At 40.9% G+C, this 23,763-nt stretch overlaps 1 protein-coding gene across 4 annotated transcripts in view; it reads right to left on the bottom strand.

Moving 5' to 3' along the window:
- Positions 1-23,763, bottom strand: part of ror1 (receptor tyrosine kinase-like orphan receptor 1) — a 122,693-nt gene that overhangs the window by 15,775 nt on the left and 83,155 nt on the right. For 2 of the 4 annotated variants that reach the window (XM_058073556.1, XM_058073558.1), the window contains exons 2-4: positions 22,117-22,179; positions 14,517-14,807; positions 14,178-14,211 (exon numbers count right to left, since the gene is read on the bottom strand). In XM_058073556.1, the coding sequence (XP_057929539.1) occupies positions 14,178-14,211; positions 14,517-14,807; positions 22,117-22,179 (388 nt within the window). Of the gene's footprint in view, positions 1-14,177; positions 14,212-14,516; positions 14,808-15,694; positions 15,825-22,116; positions 22,180-23,763 lie in introns of those variants that run through there. The other 2 variants (XM_058073559.1, XM_058073557.1) reach the window with 2 other exon arrangements.

Here is a 23,763-nt window from a genome sequence, read left to right on the forward strand (position 1 = left end):
TGAAATAAAACCATTACCATTACGTCAGTGTCAGGTAGAGCAACAGCCAAACACGACCAGGAGAACAAAAGGCAACCTAGTACACAACTATGTTCGACTATAGAGCGATGATTGGCCACAATACTCACCACTAAAACTTAAAATCCAAAATTGGAGACACTGATTCACTGTTCAATTACATTTTTTTCCAACCTCATTATTTATTGAGGGAAGCCCTCTGTTAGCAGTCATGTTTTTCTTGCAGCAGCGCTCTGACTCACATCCATATGGACACATTCACATACATTCACACCTGGGTGGCGCCAGTGAAACTGCAGCCACAATGCTTGATTTATGAATTACGCCATGCAAGATGGCAACATGTTTTTTTTTTCCCTCTGAATTTGTCAAACCGTACAATTAAACAAAATTAATTAAAAAACACATTACCGAAACGCTGCTTCGTTACAAACAAAACTGGATTGATGAGGGTTGAAAATAAACGGAATGCACAAATGTATTTAATAGTGTCAAATATCTTAATGCAATTTGATAAATGTACACATTAAATGAAATTCATCCCTTTTCAATTATATGAGTTACAACAAGGGTGTCCAAAGTGCGGACCGGGGGCCAATGCCGGCCTGCAGGTTGTTTTTTTATTGGCCCGCGGCACATTGTAGAAAAAAAATGAAACCAAGAAACACAACAAATGGGACACACCGATGCCGACTAAAAATCCTGCAATTAAAACATCCAAAACCCTCCACCAAGTTTTATTGGTTTCATATCCAAGCTATGGCCATGTAATAACAGGCACATTCATGCTAACATGTAATACTTACAGTATTTTGGCATATTTTTCGTAATTTTGAAGCACTACCGGAACTTTATTCCTAATTTCGTATACTAACATTGTATTATAACATAATAGGTTTTAAGTTGCTGTGTGATGAGTTTAGTATTCTTTTTAAGATGGCACCATGAGTCAGAGTGATGACCTCCTGTAATTTCCAGCGGGTTGAGTGCACTGGTAGCTTTGTATTGGCTCCTGCCAAAGAAAGCACTACTTTTTCCTCACTGACTCGCCAGCGACATAATGATTAAATGATTAGTAGTAGTTCTGAAGTAAAGGAAATGTCACAAAAATTGTCATTAATTAGCCCCACTGGTGTATAATCTGCACGGTTCAAAGTTAGTTTCAGTAAATGGAGCATTCTTGGCACTTTTTGGAGTTTTTTGAGAAGGCGTTATAGACAATTACATGCATTCTTAGCTGCTGCATTTTAGCAGTTTTTATATCTTTAGAAAAAGAAACAAAGAGAAAGAAATGTGTTCATGTCTTACATAAGGATTGTGGATGATGGGCAAAATAGCCCAAAAGTGCAATTTTCCTTTAACTATATAACACGTTTTTTCTAGCCTTTTTACAAAATAAAAAAAGGATATGATTTTGATTTCCAGTATGCGACCCTCAGGAAAAAAAATTTGGGCACCCCTGGGGTACAACATACAATAAGGCACCTATTTTACTCTTCAATCAATAAATACAAAGGCTGTCAAATGATTAAAATTTTAATCAAATTAATCACAGTTTAAAGCAATTTCTGAGCATACTTAAATGCAACAAATTGTATTCCGCAGTAAGAGTTAATTTTGTGAGAGATAAGAATATATTGGGGCTGCATGGTGGTTGAGTGGTTAGTGTGCAGACCTGAGTTCAATCCCACCCTTGGCCATCTCTGTGTGGAGTTTGCATGTTCTCCCCTTGCATTTGTGGGTTTTCTCCGGGTACATGCTAGGTTAATTAGCGACTCCAAATTGTCCATAGGTATGAATGTGAGTGTGAATGGTTGTTTGTCTATATGTGCCCTGTGATTGGCTGGCCACCAGTCCAGGGTGTACAACTCCTCTCGCCCGAAGACAGCTGGGATAGGCTCCAGCACGCCTGCGAGCCTTGTGAGGATAAGCGGTAGAAAATGAATGAATGAATGATTTTAGTTAAATACAGATCATGTGGTTACATCATACTTCAATCCACAGAAACTACGAGCCCCGAGGGCGTCATATTTTGACACAAGGGTCGGAATGATGGGCTTGAGTTGAGTTTTTGGGATTAAGGGGACATGAAACTAAAAACTCTTTGTTGGGTGGTGGTGTTGGTGGGGGATTCAAGGCAAGAGGAGACGAGGGGGCGGATCCCTGATGACATTTAAGATTTCAGGGTTTGGTTTCCAGGAGCTGCTGTGGGTGCAGATTGAAGAGGAGATGAGCTGCCAACAGCATGAGGTCACAGCTGTAACATCCTGATTTGGGGATGCCCCTCAGCGAGCTGCTGGTCTTCTTCAAAGATGCACAGCTTAAAAGCTCATCTATGACAAATGCAGGAAGTGTGTTTTTGTTTTTCCTTAAATTTATTTCATGATAAGTGTGTGCTTGCAGTGCATCCTGGACCCTCTGTACCAGCCACGATTTCATAAACGCTGTAACTCCATTAGTCATAGCAGAAATTCAGAATACATATGTGGTTGCAGCGTGTAATGATCTTCCACTGACAGGCAGCCAAAATGGTCACCAGAGACTGAGGTTGACTGAGGTCTGTGGCTGCCAGTGGCCCGTGACCGCACTGGGAATGAACAGCGAGAGAGGGCAACTGAGGCACCGTGTTAAACACAATAGAGAAAGAAAAGGTCCTCGTGTTACTGCTGCTTACTGACTGCAATAAAAGAGGCTTCTGTCAGCGAAGGAGCAGGAGATTTAGAGTCCACTGGAAAACTCAGAAACCATGAGGGAAGAGAAGGGAAGGAATGGCCAGTTCTTCAGCTATTTGGAGACCAACGACGCTTGATATCAGGGGGGTGAATTGATCATGACAATCCATAAAATCTATCACTAACATAGTCAGTCTAAATGTTTCCACCAGATCAGGGGTCTCAAACTCAATTTACTTGGGGGCCACTGGAGCTAGGGTATGGGTGAGACTAGGCCGCATAAGGTTTTCCCCAAAAAAACGCATTTATTTAAAACAGAAAAATGAATAAACTTTGCTTGGGTTCCGATTTTCTACAAGAAAAGCTCTGATAAAACATTCCACTGTTCTCAAATATCTTAATTTTATTTTTCTACACAAAATAAGATGAAAAATAAATGAACAAATCAAGAATAAAGAAAATCAATCAGTAATAAATAAATAAATATAATAATAATAATAATAAAACCTTAAGAAACCACATACAGTTGGTGGGTAGACAAATTATTTTTTTCAAATTAAAATGAAAAGCCCTGTAGACATGACAAAACACGGCTATAGTCACATTTATACTCTTTTTATTTACAACATATTGCGCAACTGCAGGGTCTTGAGACACATGCTAACTCGCAAACTAGAGAGCTAGCGACCTAAACGGTAGCCTTCAAGTTATTTCCTTTAAACTTAAATAGCCAAAAACTTACCACTTCCACACGGATAGGGAGGATAACTATTAACAGTTATTTAACCTTTAACATGAACATTAATCAAACGTAATTTTTTCTGGGTACATGATACCATACAGCATCCATATCAAACTTGTGCGGGCTGCACTAACATTAAACTTTCATATCAAACATGCGGCCCGCGGGCCAAATGCAGGACACTAGTTTGAGACCCCTGCCCTAGATTATGTTCAGTTCACATTTTTTTGTATTTCCAAGCTGGCGGGAAAGTGACTGAAAAGACAGAGTTTAAAGGAAGCTGGTTTGATGTTAGGATCCACTTACACTACACTCTGAATTGTCATGTTTGAGTGCAACCTGCACATCAAACCCTGGCAAGTATCAATGCGCCCAACCACATGGGTCTCTCCTCCAGCAGTCCTGTATCCGTTTGACAATCCAGGGCCACCATCGGTGTTACTCATATTCAGCAATACAGAAGTGAAAACATCCTGTCCTTTCACATTATGAAAATGTCAATCCGAAAAGGAAAGAAAAATACCACAGACTGGATCTTGGATACATCACAGTTGGATACTGCCATGAACCAACAGGGATCCAGAAAAAACAGTAACGCAACAAGAACAATACGAAATATGGTGGATTATGACATAGAGAGGATTCAAAACCATTATCGTTTAACAAGCAGCACTCAAGCTATTTACATACAGTAGCTGATGCTACTGCCATCATCCAGCTTACATATGTATCATAGTAACACAAGCCAGATCAGGCCTCTCACCTGTACTGTGGCCAACCAAAGTAAACTGTGCCGCTGGGTGCAAACATGTTGTTTCATACACTGTTGCTGCAGGAAGCTGAGGCTAGTCTGTCAGGTTTATCACTGGGGGATGAAAAATCCTGCCACAAAGTATGACTGACATTCCAGTTCAGTTCCTGTAGCAAACATATTTTAGTTTGTTCGACATCGCTGCAGCATCCTGGCCTCACCATATAGCTGTGGTGACTATGTCTGCCTCAGTTAAATACCGTTTGCATACTCTTCCTGTTTGGGTTTTACGCAAGCCATAGCTTGTTTTGCCAAGAAAACATGCACAATTTAAAAGATGGATTTTGGAATGGGTATACCATTGGATGTGACTATTGGTTTGTCAACATGACAATGCCTTTTTTCTATTTTTGTGAATATGCCCACACAGGATGGAATACATCATATGGATGAAGAATTCCACTAATAACACATACATGTTGATTCAACATGCAGGGAAGGGCCTGACATCAGTCCCGTCAATCCTCACAACGCTCCACACTCGGTGACATCACTGCCTCCAGGAGGAGTGTATTGTATCAGAGGTCCCGGTGGGGGAAGCGGTGTGTCAATCACCCGGATAATTAGCAACGTGAATGTGTGTGTGTGACTGTTTTAAGACACCGACACTAACAATAGGAGAAATAAATCCCAATTCACCAACATTAAGAACATCAAGAAACTTGGGGATAAGAATGAAGATATCAGACAATAACAGATATTTTTTTTCCTGTATGATTTATGACAGTATTACTGCTCTCAACCTCAAAAGCAGAAACCATGTACAAAGACAGGAAAACACATGTTTTGGCTGACTGGTTACTGACAGTGCTGACAGAACAAGAACACACACGTCTGAACACAAGATTTACTACAGTACTTATGATAGAGATGGAAACTATTTTCACAAATTCAGCGGTACCTCGATTTTCATTATTAAGTACTGAAACATATTGATTATAATATTATATATTCATTCATTCATTGTCTACTGCTTATCCTCACGAGGGTCGCGGGGGTGCTGGAGCCTATCCCAGCTGTCTTCGGGCAAGAGGCGGGGTACACCCTGGACTGGTTGCCAGCCAATCACAGGGCACATATAGACAAACAACCATTCACACTCACATTCATACCTATGGACAATTTGGAGTCGCTAATTAACCTAGCATGGTTTTGGAATGTGGGAGGAAACCGGAGTACCCGGAGAAAACCCACACATGCACGGGGAGAACATGCAAATTCCACACAGAGATGGCCGAGGGTGGAATTGAACTGTGAGGCCTGCGCGCTAACCACTTTACGCCGTGCAGCCGATTATAATTATATTTTGACATTTTATATTTGACTTACTTTTTCAAGAGAACGTACATGTGAGGGGGGGGGGGGGCGTTCGCGACAGACTGCATGATGTCATAGTGAAGAACTTGTGTTAGCATTTTTACCCTACAGTGTCTTCAATTTAAAAGGTGCCGGTATAAATAAATGTAAAACTAATCAAAGGGATAAATAAGCAAGGCAGCATCAAACTGCACTGATCCAGTTAAGCTCGACAAATTAATAAATATCCTCCGGCGCAGACGTGTGGGAGTCCAACCTCCAAACAAAAGCCTCTATTTATACCCTGAAATTCTCAAGGTAGACTGTGTGGCCCTCCCTCATACACTCTAGAGCACCAAGAGCAAAGAAAGAACACTTTCTGTGCATATGTATTTTTTTTAGTGAGTGCGAGTATGTAGTATGTGTTCAGGGGAGGTGCAGGGCAGAGTTCAGGGGAACCCCTCATACCCCATTTCAAGCTTGTGACCCTTTGGGAGAAACCATGATTCAAACAAACCACACATACATGAACACACTCGGTTGAAAGCACAGACTTTACCAGACGTGACCTTGAGCAGACCTGCCAACAGGATCACAACGGACAGAAACCTGGAATTCTGGGAAACAGGAAACAGGAAGTGAGCCCTGTCTAGGCTAAGAGGACAAGCTGCCACAATGAGATGTGGAAGAACCTCCTTCTGGTGTGTACGGACTACATAATGTATGACTTGTGATTAGCGTAGAGGCTGGCAGCACAGCTGGACTACATGCATGTGTATAAACATGTGTGCCCCTGTGCGTTTGATGCTCTCGGCATTTAGGAGAGGCATCCATGCTTGGGAGAGAGGGGGTTCTGGTGGGTTCTCTGGTTTCAAATAGTGCCGGTGCCCAGGGACCAGGCCATGTCAAAGGGCCTATCCCTTATGAGCCATATTAGGGCTCTGATCCCCAATCAATCAGCGCTGGGCTAAAAAGAATCCACAACAAGATGGCAATTAAGCTCCGTCGAGGGCTTAACTAAACATGTGTGAGAGATAAGGTTTGTAAGAGTAACTGTGTGTGCACTTTACGGTGCTTAAAGTAGACCTGCAAGTGTGTCAAATGTGTATCACTGTGTGTCTTTAAAAAAAAAAAAGGACCCAGTATATGGCGGCTATGCAACATAGGGGGCACGTGTTGAAAAACTGATTGATGAATTACATGTCAACAACTACATCCGCTCCCATTTAGCAATTTAAACCCATTGAAATGTAAACACAGAAAGAAAAGCAACCCCAGTCCTTAAAGTTTAACTTCTCCAATTGAACATAATCTGTTCTACCACTTTTTGTCTTATAGGAAGCAATTAAAAATTAAATCAGTTCCATATTTAAAAAAAAAATCCATCATAGTGATGAATCACTCCACCTTAACCATGATGGTAAACAAATGCTTTACTTCCAGGTGCTGTACCTACAGCTTTAAAGGGAATCTATTATGCTATTTCCACTTCTCTGACCTATAAATGTAGTTAGAATGTTAATGCTAATGCTAATGGTTCAGATAATAATGTTTGCGCATTTGGAATTGAGCTCTGAAAGAAGTTTGGGATGGCTCAAAATGCTCGGTTTCAGAGGGCGCTGCAAAACTGTTCTTTTGTGATGTCACAGATGAGAGGGCGTGGCTTTAGGGGCAATATGCTAGATCTTGTGTGCAGTCTCGGCACGTTAATTGCAACTTTTACAACGTTTTGTGGTTCTGACGCACTGCCAAAAATGATTTAATTCTGTCCAAAAAAAGAAAGAAAGCTTGTTACGCGGCAGATGAATACATAGCTAAAATAATATGTTGGTGTTGGCTACACTTTTGTTCTTTTCTTGTTATCTTTTTGCCCTTCATTATGCCTCCCGAGCATAAAGCACGCTCTTCCGATAGCAGTGCATCAAAGAAAAGGAAAGCTATCATCAAATTAGACCTTGCAAAATGCTCAGAAAGTGGAGAAATCCTGACCAACATTGGCCGTCTAGGCAACATAAAGGATAAAGGTGGTATCCTTGAACATGTGAAAGGATGTGCTCCTATGAAATGCACTTAGTGGTCTCATTGTTGAGACTTCTTCCCAATCTTATGAACTGTATGACCTCAGGGGCACTCAAATTTAGTAACTCTGCTGTATATTCAGTCAAGTATCTGAGTGCAATCCAGAATGAGAGACATACTTTTTAATGGGATTCCACAGTGAATTAAATGTAGCCGGCCCCCTACGCGAGTTTAATGCAGAGTGTTCAAGTGGAACAGCATGTGGCTGAGGAGCAATGTGTCCAAGAAAGTGAGTGGGCCTGTCAACCCTGGAGTTTAAACGGCCGCAGTAGGGCCTGTGCTGTGGAGCAAATCGTCATCAATCCTGGGCAGTTAGAACCACAGCAGTGTTGACACTGGCACTGAGGTGAGGAGACGTGAAACCGAAATCCAGACTTTCTCAATTCAGCACACAGACAGGTTCACACTCTTGAGTTAAGAGTGCATTGTGACCAATGGTAGAGGGAAGGTAAGTGGCAGCCGATGAGTTTTTTCTAAACTTGCATCCCTCTGGTTGCTTTGTCCTGAACCAGAAATACCCACTCATGCCTCATTGCACCATGTATCGGAATGCGATATCTTAACACAACATCTAATAGGCTATCAGTAAATTGCAGCTCTTGCAATGAAGAGGACAATTAGTAGTTGGACCTGTATTCTAACCAAACTTGAACATGAGGTTCCCCGAGAAGCTAATGTACCAAGACACTATTTTGCCGATAAATAGCCCTGAGATGAAAAGATTTTTTTGCCACCCGTGTTTCAAAACTTAAGTGACCTGACGTCAACTCTGAGCAAGTACGTCTCTTGTCCACTATTTAGCTTGTTGTCTTCCTGTTGCGAGCGAACGATGGTAACTCAAGACAGAAAGGCAGTGTTATTTCAGCTGGAACTCATTGATGTGTTACAACGGTCAATAAATTTGAAATCGGGGAAGAAGGCATTCACAAAGGTGGGCTGGCCACCAGGACGTAATGTACTACAGGCTGACCAATCCCAGTTTGTAGAGTAAGCACTTCGGCAGCTCGAGGATTTTTTTTTACAGCGTCAGGCAAAATGATCTGACACATTTGTAGGTTAAATAAAAGGCAAATAAAGTAAAGAAACCAAATTTTCGAAAAGTTCATATCATGCCATTTTGCTTTGTTTCTTTATAATGCCATTGTTTTTCGTTTCTTTCAGTTGCTGCCATGAATTGGACCGGTGAGCATCGCGCTTTCATTGTGGAAACGTTTATCAAAACAAAACTAATCTGTAACTGCAACACAACAAGATTTCGGTTTGCACTTCAATCTTGGTAGACATGATCCCGTCTCGTACTTATAGGTTACCAACTTCAGAGCTACTGGATCTGCATTGAAACCAAAATCAACCGGTTGACCTCGCACCGCCAGAATTGATTTAATTTTTAAAACATAATAAAACAGACAAACAACCATTCACACTCACATTCATACCTATGGACAATTTGGAGTCGCCAATTAACCTAGCATGTTTTTGGAATGTGGCAGGAAACTGGAATACCCGGAGAAAACCCATGCATGCACGGGGAGAACATGCAAACTTGTGGAATCGAACTCGAGTCTCCTAGCTGCATGGCCTGCGCGCTAACCACTTATCCGCCAAAATTGAACTACCTTCTCCTGACATTTGCAATGATTTACGATGTAAGGAACAAGTGTACTACTGTAACTACTATCAATTACAATAATATATTGAAATACAGGACGATCTAAAGATAAAGAAGGAAAGAAAAGAATGTGTTCTTTGTCTGAGGAGCCCCCCCCCCCCTTTTTAAAACAGAAGGACACAGTGAAAAGAGTGTTATTTTAGACTTTTTTGACACTGCTGAGAGCAAAGTGACCGAGAACATTTAGAGACATTTAAACAGTGTCAGCAGCTAAGGTGTAGTGGTATTAATCTTTTCCAACCCAATATAAACACAGATCGGTGACTGTGTTCCTGTAAAGTGTTCCAAGGCCTGTATAGTTTAGGTTCTCAAAGAGGTGTCTAAAAATTGTCATGGGGATATGTGAATAAAAATAAAAATAGCATGACTACATTGGTGTCCGAAAGCCTAACACTTCGAGTTGCATGCACAGTGCAAGGAGTACAAGAAAGGAGACAACATGAAAGTATTATGTGTGTATTGCATGAAGAAATACATCAATTGAGTATGAGATGAGTACATTGTGCATTGAAGATTTCAATGGATGCACTGGCTGGTATATGTGCAGTTGGACTTTTTTTGGAGCAGTGATGAAGGCCAAGAAAAATATACCACGCCTTCATCAAACAACACTCCTATCTTAGTGCATTGATGACATGGCAAAGGATGTTATTAAAAAAGCTACTGCAGCCTATGAATTTTCCGCACAACAGCTTGACGAGTCAGCATATCTGGCCATATCGTGGTGAATGCGCGTACATGAAGGGACTATTAACGAGGGACATTCCTGTTCCAAAAATATCAATTATATAACAGACTATGGTGTTTTATTGCTTGCTTACAGACACTGGTTTATATGAAAGGTTTGGCAACCACTGCTTTTAATTGTAAATAACTTCTTTAGAATTCGACTAAATGGTAAAAATTGTGTCTCAGGCAGAGATTAAAACACAGACCTGAGTTATGAGCTGCCTCTGATGGAACCTTACAGCAAAACACAAGTCATCACACCTAAGCTCTGTCGGGAATCAAAGAACAACACGTAGCCCTGAGTGTTAATGGTACCATCCTCCTCCCACTCAACTAACACAGTTTTTCTTTCACCCTCCCGCCGTTTCCATCCTTGGTCTTTTTTTTTGCCCTACAAATGAGGGAAGTGTGACCGGGAGTGGGGGCCAGAGATGGTGATGGGGAGCGGGGGGGTTTAAGGGTCTGACTTTGGCAGGCGAGACATTTTCCCCCCTCACTCTGTATTTGCTCAAGCTCTATGAAAACATGACCAATGCAGAGAGGAAAAGAGAGACGGAGGATGGAGATGAAGGGAAGAGAACGGAGATGAAGAATGTTGCGGAAACGTACCCTTCGATTGAAGATAACCGTTAATAACATATTCATGAACAGCGGACAAAAAGGTTTTTGCACTTGGTCAAGGTAAAGTAATAAAAATGAGGATGTGAGTCGTGACTTCAATGAATCGTTGTACATTTTTTGAGAAATAAAATTCTTGGCTTCCAGACCAAGACTTAAAGGAGAACATCATTACCATTCTTTGTTTCTTGGCTTGGCCCGGTGGCTTCCTGAGGCCACTATTTACCAACCAGACAACTAGTGGAGACTCCAAGTCTTTGCAGGACCGAGCCAAGAAGTGGCCGCCCACCACCTCATTCCACAAACATCACTTTTTACACTTCACTCTTTATGGAGGAATGTACAAACAAAACATAATGTGTTAATTTGTGAGGTTTGAAGGTGGCTGGGGGCAGATTTTTTAATCTGGAAGGAAATGTTTCTCCACCAAGGTAGTCCAAAGGCTGTAGCAATACATTGGCATTAAGTCAATTATATCAAAATTATGGAACTTATTTACTAGCGGTGATCATCCTACATAGTAGTAGTGCCATGGTTGACACTGATCAGCTTCTGGTTGCAATGTTCTCGCAAGATAGCTTTTCTCAAATGAGAAATCTTGTCAGGTTTTAATCTCCAACTGATTACCACTTCGGTCAAGTAAAAAAAGGGAGCAGCATGGTCTCCCAACCTGATGGTTGCTGGTTTAATCCTTGTTTGAATACTTCCACATGTTCCTGATGCTGCGTTATCAGTGCCAAAGCTGTATCAAAGTACCTTGAGTACCTTGTACCTAGTGCCAAATCCTCATTCATGTTGTATTTACAGGACAAAATGATACCCTGACCAAATGTTGTGTTTATCTGTTGGATGGGTTTCTTTAGGAATCAAACAATGTATTTTTTTACCCATGTTTTGCATCTCTGTCAACGTCAATTATAATTACATACACATGAGTCATGACCATTCATTCATTTTTTACCGCTTATCCTCACGAGGGTTGCTGGGGTGCTGGAGCCTATCCCAGCTGTCTTGGGGCGAGAGGCGGGGTACACTCTGGACTGGTGGCCAGCCAATCACAGGGCACATATAGACAAACAACCATTCACACTCACATTCATACCTATGGACAATTTGGAGTTGCTAATTAACCTAGCATGTTTTTGGAATGTGGGAGGAAACCCACGCATGCACGGGGAGAACATGCAAACTCCATACAGAGATGGCCGAGGGTGGAATTGAACCCAGGTCTGCGTGCTAACCACACAACCGCCGTGCAGCCGAGTCATGACCAGTTATGCAAATTAGACATTGACACCATTTAGTGGCAAAAAAACTAGCATTAAGCATTGCAGCAAAGAGCAAGCAAAAATTCAAACTATGAAGCACTTCTCCGTGCTCTCTCCCACTGCATGTGTGGCATGTTGTTCCACAGCCTGTTGGTTTACATGCATAAGCCTCTCAGCCTCAAATATAAGATGCCTCGTCTTTTTCCACACTGTTTTCAACGGATAAACACACTTAAAACATATCGTAATGGCTGGATATGTTGAACCATCAAACACTGTTAAAAACCGTCTTGAAACCTCTACCCAGTTTGCCTGTGGCTACACTCAAAAACCTAACCCTCAGAATCAACATTAACACATAAACTATTAAGACCACACGCCACAAAAAAAATATGAACTTAAGACCGACATGGAGGGGGCAAAAATGACCACATATGACAGCAACAACAAGGGTGAATACCGAATATAAACGATTCACCTTCTAATAAGTACGTCTTAATTTTCCCCAATATTCTGTCTTGAAGATCTAGGTCTATGTTTACATTTTCCCAACAACCTTCTGCACCAGACATCTCTAGCGCAAAAAGTGAGCAGCTCATACACGAGCTAAAGTAGTAAAGCTCTTTCAGTGCCATCATTAGGTGACCCTGTCTTCTTGACAGCTGCCTCCCAATTTTACAGCTCATAAATTGCCCATGACACAAATCATCAGCCCACCACCACTCTACACTGCTGTGAAAGGAGAACTGTCAATTTCAATTCATTCTCTAACGACAAAACTGAAGCACTCATGCCAGTTTGCTAAAGCCATTTCCAACAAAGGATGACAGTCCTGAAGACATCTTACATAGTCAAGTGTGGCCAAGTAGGGTATTTTGTGGTAATATATACACATTAAAACTGTTCTAAAACACTGCAATTTATGTATTTTATGCTGATCTAAAAAAAAAAAAAGATCACTACACTGCCTAGTTATTGTCCAAATGTGAATATTGTAAATAGTTCATGGTGTTATATTTGCAAATAAGTTTTTATTTTGATGTAAAACAGGATTTTCGTTATTGGTATAGTTGTTGAGATAATTGAGCTGTCACCAAAGCAAAAATATTTGCGTCAAAGTGAAAGTTATGTTTGAAATGCATTTTTTCTCAAAAAGATGTTTTTCTCCCTTTTTTTGTTGGGAACTGATGTTTTCCTGAAACTTACCTGTGTCCTACAGCTGATTACTAAAGAACAGGAAAAATCTTTCTGATGAAAGATAAGAGTCTAATCTTTCTTTGGGAAGGTTAAAAACATTTACATATTAGAATGCCTCGTGCATGCATGATTCATTTTCACTTTGCAGTTTTTTTCATTCATTCATTCATTTTCTACCACTTATCCTCACGAGGGTCACAGGGGTGCTGGAGCCTATCCCAGCTGTCTTCAGGGGAGAGGTGAGGTACACCCCGGACTGGTGGCCAGCCAATCACAGGACACATATAGACAAACAACCATTCACACTCACATTCATACCTATGGACAATTTGGAGTCGCCAATTAACCTAGCATGTTTTTTTTGGAATGTTGGAGGAAACCGGAGTACCCGGAGAAAACCCACACATGCATGGGTAGAACATGCAAACTCCACACAGAGATGGCCGAGAGTGGAATCGAACTTCGGTCTCCTAGCTATGTGGCCTGCGCACTAACCGCTCTGACACCATGCAGCCACTTTGCAGATCTGATATCTGATTCAGCACTTTTTTCCTTATTCCTTCTGCTTGTACTACCATGACACATACTCAAAAGGAATCACATGGCTGATTTAGGTCACTCAAACCAAATCCAGCTTTCTAACTCTTATACATACTTAAAAATCCACATCATCTATAAGCCCTAGCATAAGATTAGTGTAGTAAAAACCTTTGCATAGTGTGCATTGGACATTAACCATTGCAAATAATGTGAACCATGTGAGGTGCTGATGCTCAAGCCAAAAGGCATTTTAAGGCTCATTGCAACTATTTGCTTAGCCACAAAGAAAGTGGCACCAATAAAATAAAAATGGTATGATGGGATTGGTTACTCAATGTGTATAATGTAGGGCGCTTTTATGAGGCAAACTACACAAGGAGGAACATACTATGTGTATGAAAAGAACTTTAACAAGATCAACCACAATATAAAAGCATGGCAGCAGTGCCAGTGTTGAATACCCAAGTCATAATTTAACCTTCCCCGATGTGCAAACGATGGCGGAAACACAAAGATGTATAGAGATTTAGCGACTTACGTTGGCCGTCCTGGTAGAGGCGGAGGCAGTGGACCTGGAAAAAGAAGACAATGAGATAATCTATCCACAGGACAAATATTATTATAACCAGATTTGTCTCTGCGCTATAGCTGCCAGTTACAAGCAAGAATAGGTTGCGTGTTGTTAAGTGAAGCCAGATCGCCTCCAGGAAAAAGTGAAGCAGGAAAAGAAGTTAAATCATACCAAGAGGGTTAAACACTACTCATAAAGTTTTTTTTTCACCGTGACATTAGGACGTCATTCAGTGTTTTTAAATCTTGCCAAGCAGTTCTGGACCACTGAGTTACCACTGGCACCACTTTTATAAGTTTTTCTTACCGAATTTGACGAACAGTACGCCTGTTGTGGACACTGTGCCGTGGGTGTTGGTAGCAACACACTGGAAGTAGCCAGTGTCCGTAGTGTCCAGGTTGCGGATGCGAAGACGTGATCCGTATGGTGTTGAACGGTAAGAAACCCGACGTGGCTCCTGTACCACAGGCGCGTCGTTCTTTAGCCAGCGAACTGTTGGTGGCGGGTTACCGGCCACGCGACAAAACAGCTCAGCTGTCTGGCCCAGAGATGTGGTTATGTTGTTCATGGGAGTCTCGAGACGGATGAAATATGAGCCTGCAAGACAGGAATGCAAAACAAATCAAGGGATTGAATGTTTTTAACAGTAGGGGAATAACTGGGAAAGTGTATAATTTAACCATAATCTCACACAAATACAACGCCAACCATACCGAGAATTGGTATTTAAAATAGAGAAATGAAATCCCAATTTTTAGCTAATTTGGACACACAACAAAAATTCTGCCACGGCATCTGGTTTTGTTATATGGCTGAAAGAATGAACACTGGCGACTCAGAAAACTGGAAAAAATGTTAAAAATGTAAAAAATGGAGTTGACAAGTCCCAAATGGATAGAAATAAATAAGACTGGCAACTATACAAGTTTGGAAAGTTGCACATTTAGTGCACATTTAGTACTGTATGCATAACAAGTCCCAAATGGATAGAAATAAATAAGACTGGCAACTATACAAGGTTGGAAAGTTGCACATTTAGTGCACATTTGGTACTGTATGCATAATAAGTCCCAACTGGATAGCATACAGCTAGCCTATACAGTCATCCCTCATTTATAGCAGTTAATTAGTTAATTAATACATTTCCGCAGTATATGATTCAAAGTTGAAGGGAATATTTTCATAGTTAGAGCATAGAAAACCTGTTTATGACTTTCTAACATTTACAACACATTGCGGAACTTTCATGCTACAGGGACTCAAAACGGCCGCTAACTAGCAAGCTAGCAAGCTAGCAAGCTAACCAGTTAGCTTTACAAGAACAGTTCTGGTGTGAGGGCGCCAATAAAAATGTGTTTGAAGCATTACTACCATTATGTCTGATGCTGAGAGCATCAAACCATGTACACTCACACAATTGGAGCAAATAATATTCACTTTCGTCTCCAAAATATTTCACAAACATACTGGCTGTGTCTGCTCACCGGTAGTGACTCTCTGTCATGAAACCCAGCAATAAGGAGAACGACCTAATGTGCAGGAAATATATGAAAAAAACCTTTAGAAACTTCACTCAACGCCAAAACCGATCTTAAGTAAGCAAAAACGCTTCTGGTTTCACACATGGGCCAACACAAATAATGAAGGAAAGGAGACTCTCAGATCATCAAACCTCAGTGGTTGTATAGGTTCATACAAATATGTACAAAGAATCCAATCCAAAATGTTATTGCAATATAATTAGAGAGACCATGTCTACACAAGATACTCAATATGAATTATACTCATGACGACACATTGACATCTAATACAGAGCTTCAGGTCCTGATCTGGGAATCTGAGAACAGTTTCAGGTGGCATTTTCCTTAAGCTTTAAACACGCCATGTGAAGAGCGAGCCGTCTTCTCGGTCTTCATAAAGGCATGTTTGGATCACTTGGCATAAAAGGACCTTGACTGGCCTGTACAAAACCCTGACCTTCACCCCATCAAATGTTTATTGAGGCCCTCTCTCTGGTCAGTGAACTCTAACCTCTCAAGGTTCTTCTGCATGAACGGACTAAAAATATGCCAAAGACAGCCTCTATAGTTGGGGCCCCCCATACTCCAAAAAGTATTTTCTGGAGCATATTTTTTACAGTTTGCTCAGCCACTATAGGAACTAAAAATCCCTCTTTGGTAGGTTTGAAAAAGTATGTCATTCTTTATTTTTTTCAAGCTGCTGCACCTCGTATGAAGTCCTCTGGCCCTTGCTTGGGGAGGACCACCGTACACTTTGAAAAACACTGGCCACAGCAATTCCTGTTCACACAAACCTGCAAAAACAACCTCAACCTAGGGATGAGCGTGTCGATCCAAATCCCATCGATATGCCAACCACTCAAAGAATGAGGATGCAGATACAACTTGAGTTTCCCACAAAGGGTGGTTGGACTTACAATAAAAATTCATAGATGTGCTGAGTGAAAAGGTTATATTCTGTACTTCTGTCTCTATAATTGTCTGGTTTTCTCTCATCTACATTGTTGTTCTTCCAAAGTATGCTGGACTAAGTAAATAAGCTGTTCTCTTTTCATAAGGACTGTGTTTAACTACCAGGTTCTGTATGCTCAGAAACCTTGCCAAAAAAGACTAGGTTCTGTTGCATTGGTGTATAATACTATGTACAGCCTTCCCAATACCTCACACCCACATGGAGACGGCCATGCAACCACCTCATCAAGAGTAATTAGGGGTTAAGTTTCTTGCTCAAGGACACTTTGACACTCGTTCTGAGGAAGCCACAATTACACACAGATTGACTAAATAGACCAGAACCGTTCTCAAGTGTCATCTATTTGCTTGAACAAGCTCTTGAAATTGATAATGAAGAAAAAATGAGATGATAAAATGTTGTACTTTTTACAATAGTATGGATATAATGGAAAGCCAGGATCAAACACTTAAAAGATTTTAAGTAGAGCTTGAAAATGTAAAAATAAGAAATTGACAAGAAAGACAAAATTGAAATCAAAAGTTTAAGGCCATAGCTGCAAACACCTCTGGAGGACTAAGGACTAAGTCACGAGTTCATCAACTCAAAAATTTGTGAAAACTTAATGCCAGTGTTTCCAGTGGGAATGTTGCTCAAGGTGGCTTCACGGAGAACATCTACTGCACATAACCATTCATTCATTTTCTAACACGAGGCTCGCGGGAGTGCTGGAGCCTATCCCAGAGGCAGGGAACACCCTGGACTGGTGGCTAGCCAATCACAGGGCACATATAGTCAAACAACCATTCACACTCACATTCAATTTGGAGTCGCCAATTAACCTAGCAAGTTTTTGTAATGTGGGAGGAAACTGGAGTACCCGGAGAAAACCCACGCATGCACGGGGAGAACATGCAAACTCCACACAGAGATGGCCGAGGGTGGAATTGAACTCGAATCTCCTAGCTGTGAGGCCTGCACGCTAACCACTCGTCCGCAGTGCAGCCCATTCATAACCAAACCTTCCTTTATCTGAGGCACATTATCAAAACAACTCTTCTCGAAATGCGAAATTGGAAACAACCCTACCAACCTATTAGGGTTAGGGTTAGGGTTATCCAATCCAATCCATCAAATTCTGGCCTGCCACACAAGCCCGAAAAACAAATAGCACAGAAAATAAACAAAAAATGCAAGGGGGAAGGTTCGCCAAATGATGTCGCATCCACTAGTGGTGTGTCGGTCATGAACGAACGGGTCATAAGAACTTGTTGTGAACGAATGAACGAGGTCACCGTCCCGGCTGTCATAATACTTCATATTTCAAAGTAAGTCTTCACTTGTTGTTGCGCTGTTGAGTCGGAACGAACGTGAACATGAGTGAACGGACTGACTCGACACGACTGACCAGGTCTATGCACAGGGGGAGATCACAGGCTTAACGACCAATTGACCGAAATGAACAAAATGAACGAAATGAACAAAATGAACAAAATGAACAAATGAACAAAATGAACAAAATGAACAAAATGAACAAAATGAACAAAATGAACGTATCTTTTTACGGAATGAACCGGAATGATCCAGTTCACTGAAATGAACGGTTTTACCCACCACTAGCATCCACCTTCTCTTGACTGTGACCGGTTTGATTTCCAATGGGAAATAAAATGTAAAATAGGGTGAAACATTCCAGCACACGTCTAACACAGGAAATATACCTTTTGTTGTTATTTTGCAAGACATAATTAATAAAGTTTTGGTTTCACAAGCAGTTTAAAGGCTGACTAAGTCATTATCAGTGTGAAACCAACCTCTAATTTTATTATTAGCATTGACAAAAAAGGTACTATTGTTTGTAGACAAATACCTGTGCGTATTATTAGCTGTCCTAATGATTGACAGTGAAGCAATGTAAAGCATAAGGAAGATTAAACCGAACCAATATGGGATGTTTGTATTAAAAGGACAAAGTGAAGAAAATGCCCTGCTAGTGTTTTGCAACAAAGCTGCTCTGTATGCAATTGTCCTGTGGTGAGTGTTGTGGTATTTGGCCCTCGGATCACTGTGAAAATCAATCCTTTCCCTTTCATGTGGTAGTTAACTAAGTGGTGCCCTGTCATCAACCAACATTTTCTTACAGAGGTTTTGTGCAATCACACACACACATGCGGCAGCACATACTGTATGTAAACGAGCATACACCCCCACACAACCGCAACACACAAAAAAGTACACATTTTTTGTTTCGCTCGAGAAGTGGGAATGTAGGTCCAGGTGGTGAAGATAACCCCTGCATTATCTCCACAGCTGCTGTTTGACGCCCCTGCACAACTTGAAGCTCCATTTTTACATTGAAGGACCCCACCCCCACTCAGCTGGGATCTCCTTGTCATGCCAGAAGCCATCAGGACCGCCAAGGTTACATTTTTTTCTCATCATTAAAACTTTCATCTATATTTCAATGTCTCATGTTTGGTGCTCTTGTGCAATTTCCTAAGAGACAATGCCTTTGAAGAGTTTTTTTTTTCGTAAATCGCTCTCACAGATGCCATCTGATGTTATTGGTCTGCACTTGGCATCAATAACAACCTTCATTTGAGCTTGGCAGACAGCCAATCAGTTCCTCCGTTTCTAAGACTTTGACATGTTTTTGGGGCTACCACTTGATGTGTTTGTTGCAGAACCCTCTGAATCTTTTGAAAGGTTTAAAATGATGGTGTTCCTGGGTCCAATGGCAACATCTGAGAGGCCTTGCTAAGGCAGCGCGACAAAGAGACAACACTTATGTGCCTTTGCCAACAAGAAACCACGACACTGACTCCCATTCTTGCCAAGGGTTGGAGATTGACGCTCTACTTATAGATGCTCCTTATGATCCAACAGTGCAATATGTAAATTCTTGCAATTTTTCAACTGATCTTAACATTTTGATCAGGAGTGTATGTCAACTAACCCGACCTCAGTGAGAGGCCGCCTCAGTAACCCGAGTGGCTGCACAGCTAACTAAACACCCACCGAGGAGTCGGGTCTGTAGCCCTGCCAGAAATGGCTAAAAGGTGAATTTCATTAAAAAATGTGTCGCTCTCCAACAGCGAGAGAGCAGGAAGGAATAAGTGAATGAAAAAAAAAAAAAAAGAAAAACTATGTAAACTATCAACACACCTAATTACATCCCAGTATTGCTGAGCCCAATAATGAGGCTCTTTCAGCATAACTTCCTGCTACTGATGCATACTGATAAAGTCATGCTACCTGAATGCTGTCTTCTTGGTCAATCTAAACCATTCCCCGCCTGCAGACAAAACAGGTGGCGCAATCACCATCCATCCATCAGATAAGGAACAGATGTTGGTTATGGGGCTTGACTCAAAAAAGACACACGCAAATACACTCGTTCCTCCACATGGCTTCACACAAACTACACTGTAGGTTCTCATTTACTTTACCCATCTAGTCATTTACATGTTGTAAATATCCCTGATGGTTCGACCTCATTACCTTGCCTTGCCAGCCATGTGTTCAAACTCCAACGCCGCATCTTGCCTCTGTGTTTAGCTAAACATTTTTTTTTTATTCCCATCTGTTCTAGGACGGATGTTGTGGTTGTGTAGGCCCCCCCACAAGAGATGAATTAAACAAACCAGACCAAATGAGAAAGCAAAATAAGGTCAAATTCAATAACACTCGTCGTGGGTGATAGGGCGGATGTTGGCGCTCCAAGCCCCTGGGGTACAACACCGGGAATAGATTTGACAGATAACTCTGAGCAGCCCTGTTTGGAAAATACCTTATGGATCTTACTCTGTGTCAGTGCTGATACCGCTATAAAGCTATAACGCTATAAAGCTATAACGCTAACAGTTTAAATGCTCCCTCAGTCAGGCTGGATTATTTTGGTGATATTTACACCACATTGTATGTGTTATTACTGCATGTAAACTGAGCCATGGGGTGTGCACCAAGTGGCAATTTTGCAAAACTGCAAGTGGGGCAGTGCCCCCCCCCGTGTTTAATATTTAACACAGATTTATGACTTATATACCATCTTTCCATGTGATCCATCAGCTTAGCGTACAATTTGTGCATGCTTTTTAACATTTTACTGCGTATGTTTGTATATATTTTTGAAAATAGAAACAAAAAGCTTCACCCTATGTCGAGTAATAACTTACCAATATAATCCATGCAAAATGTACAGTATGCATGTGCCACTGTTAAAAAAAGGTCCACCTTTTTTTTAACAGTGGCAGTGTTTTTTCCCCGAGATGTGCAGTGGTCCTTGAACCTACCATAGTTCCCGTGGGATACAAAAATGTAACAATTTCATTCACAATCTCTATGTGAAACATAAACACATTTTTTTCTCTTTTCTGTGCATTCTAAAGATACTAAAACAGGTAAAAAGAGGCAGCTAAGAATATGAATATGACTCAACTATTAGCTTCTAGCTGTTTTTATATCTTTAGAAGGCACAGAAAAAGGGAAGGATGTGTGTTCCCGTTTTATGTTGTGGATGATGGGCAAAATTCCAAAAAAGTGCAGAAAGAAGGGGGAGGTTTCTCAAGCTAAATGGCACATGGCACATGGCAAATGTTGATCGTCAATGTCAAGCTAGCAGGAGGGTTTGGGCAGTGAGGAGCAAGCCATGTGTCAAAAATAAAAAAAAATATGGGTCCGTTTTTTCGCCAGTGGCTGGTGGTCCTGGAAAATAACCAAGGCGAAAAGTACGTCCACTGTATAACCAAGCATATTGATTGTTTTCAGTGACTAAATATTAGTGTGATGCAGTGCGGCGCTACATCAATGCAAACTACAACACTTTCAATTGATACCTCCGTGTCAATGGCTCTCATTAGATTACATTCCGAATAATAATAATGTTGTTGCTATTTGCTTGACGTCTAACTTCCTTTGTTTTCCTCCACACAGGAAAATATCAGCATGAGTACGAGTTTAAAAAAAAGTCACCACATGAAACAGTAGAACTATTGTCGAATATATGTATAACAAAAAGCAAGAGGATGTATACATTTGAGGCACCGCTGGTAGCTTTAGTTAAAAAAAAACAAAGTGGGTCAGTGGAAATCAGGGAAATGCACCTGCGGCTATGGCCACATGTTGAGTAGATTAGTGTGTAGTTTGTTCCATCCGTTATCCTCTACAGTGGCCAGACTGGGACGGTGTATGGATTGCTGTAGGTTGCCATTCATTCATCAGCACCTCATTGAATGTAACTTCAGACAAAAGGCACACTCCGATACACCACGTGTTAAATGCATCCAGTGTCTAGAAGAAGATGTATGAGCATATATGGTTTCAGATTGTGGTCTAAAAGAAAAGGATTATGGATGTATGCTTAAATGCAACCCAGCAGTGTGTGTCTATATATACGTGTGTGTGTGTGTGTGTGTGTGAAGGTGTACTTATTTACCATCACTGGAGGTGTTCCATGACGGGGCTGATACCACGCTAGGGTCTTGGGCAAACTCAGACGCTGCAAACACAATTAAAATTGTCTATTAGCATTTTAATTGATTGTTTTGAATTATAAGAAACTCTGTTTCTGTCAGGTACACTATGTAGTGTAGTGGTGATGACTACCTTTCATGAGACATGTAATTATATAAAATTAGTAATTTTCCTGTACTGCTAATCTGTGTTGCACATCCCAACTTTCTCAGGGGTTACGGCCCAGGACCACCAGCAAATCTGCGAGTATTTGAGACACTCATAAAAGTGTCTCCTTGATGCTCGCTTCCAATTTCAGATCAACATTCGCAATAATGGCTATTGTAATTATTATTTAATTGATAAAATGTATACACACTCACAATAATTAATGATGAGATGATGAATGAACACACAAAATCAGAATCATACTGTCATAGTCATGTAGAGTATAACTAAATAGTTTGTGTATCATCGCAAATATGGTGCGTTCAAGGACCACCAAAGTGCAAAATCTGAAAACCATTATCAGAGAAGCATTAAGATGGTTGTTATTACAGACTTACAGTGAATACAATGTGTTTATTTTCTATGAAATAATTATTTTAAGATTTTTTTACATTTTTTAAATTATTTTGGACCAAAAATAGGCAAATTTGCTGGACTGTGAATGCCAAATATCAACTATACGGACATCTACTGTACTTGCAAAATAATGGAAAAGCACCAACCCAAGTGTAAAATATTTCTGACTATAAAAGCATTAATAAAACATAACAAAGTCCTACTTTTTAACTAAATTCAATGTGAAGCCTCCACAATGATCCCACTGTACACTAAGCAAAGGGTTAGCACGTACGAGCCATGTCAACCTAATGCTGCATTATTGCTATTTGACGACAGAGCAGCTCTTTTCATTACGGGACAGAAACCGTGCCACGTGAGGGGATTCCTGACAAATGAAAAAAAAAAATCTGAAGGACCTTTAGATAAAAACGAGCAAGATAAAAGCAGGCTGTATTTTGGGTTCACGTTGTTTAAACTTGATGGATGGCCAACTCACCACCCACTCGTTCTAAAACACAACCATGTGAGCTGAACAAAAACTTTCTCTGCAAGTACTTAAGTCAATTCAATGCTGAAGGCGGTAACCTAAAATATAAACATTTTTACTTCCTCTTACGTCATTCGTGAAGGGCACCCAAAGAGTCAGTCAGAGGCTGTGAGGTGAGAGAGTGTCAAACGGAAGCAAACCATCTTAATTAGGTGATAATGTGTCGTTTCACACGTGCTGCATCGGCATGCTAAAGACTACGAGGAGGTGCTTGTGAAATGAGCTGTGTTAATGAGAAGCACTTAAAGCCAAGGCATCTGTTAGCTAAGTTTGGCAAGCAGGCCCCCGACATGCAACACGCTGGGTGGCTTCATTACATTCAGCATATCACAAAGTGTATCTCCTTACAAGGAATTGTTATTTTCTTCAAGTAACTATAAACTCCATACACTTCATTTTTAGCTACAATTCAATGCAATCCAATCCAGGATCGGGATAGGTCTGATTCGATCCATTATCCGGATTGGGTTCTGATTCCAGAGTAATTCACGCATTGGAAATTTCCGACATCACCTG

The sequence above is a fragment of the Doryrhamphus excisus genome, chromosome 5, assembly GCF_030265055.1.
Source record: "Doryrhamphus excisus isolate RoL2022-K1 chromosome 5, RoL_Dexc_1.0, whole genome shotgun sequence".
In the NCBI taxonomy this organism is placed as follows: domain Eukaryota; kingdom Metazoa; phylum Chordata; class Actinopteri; order Syngnathiformes; family Syngnathidae; genus Doryrhamphus; species Doryrhamphus excisus.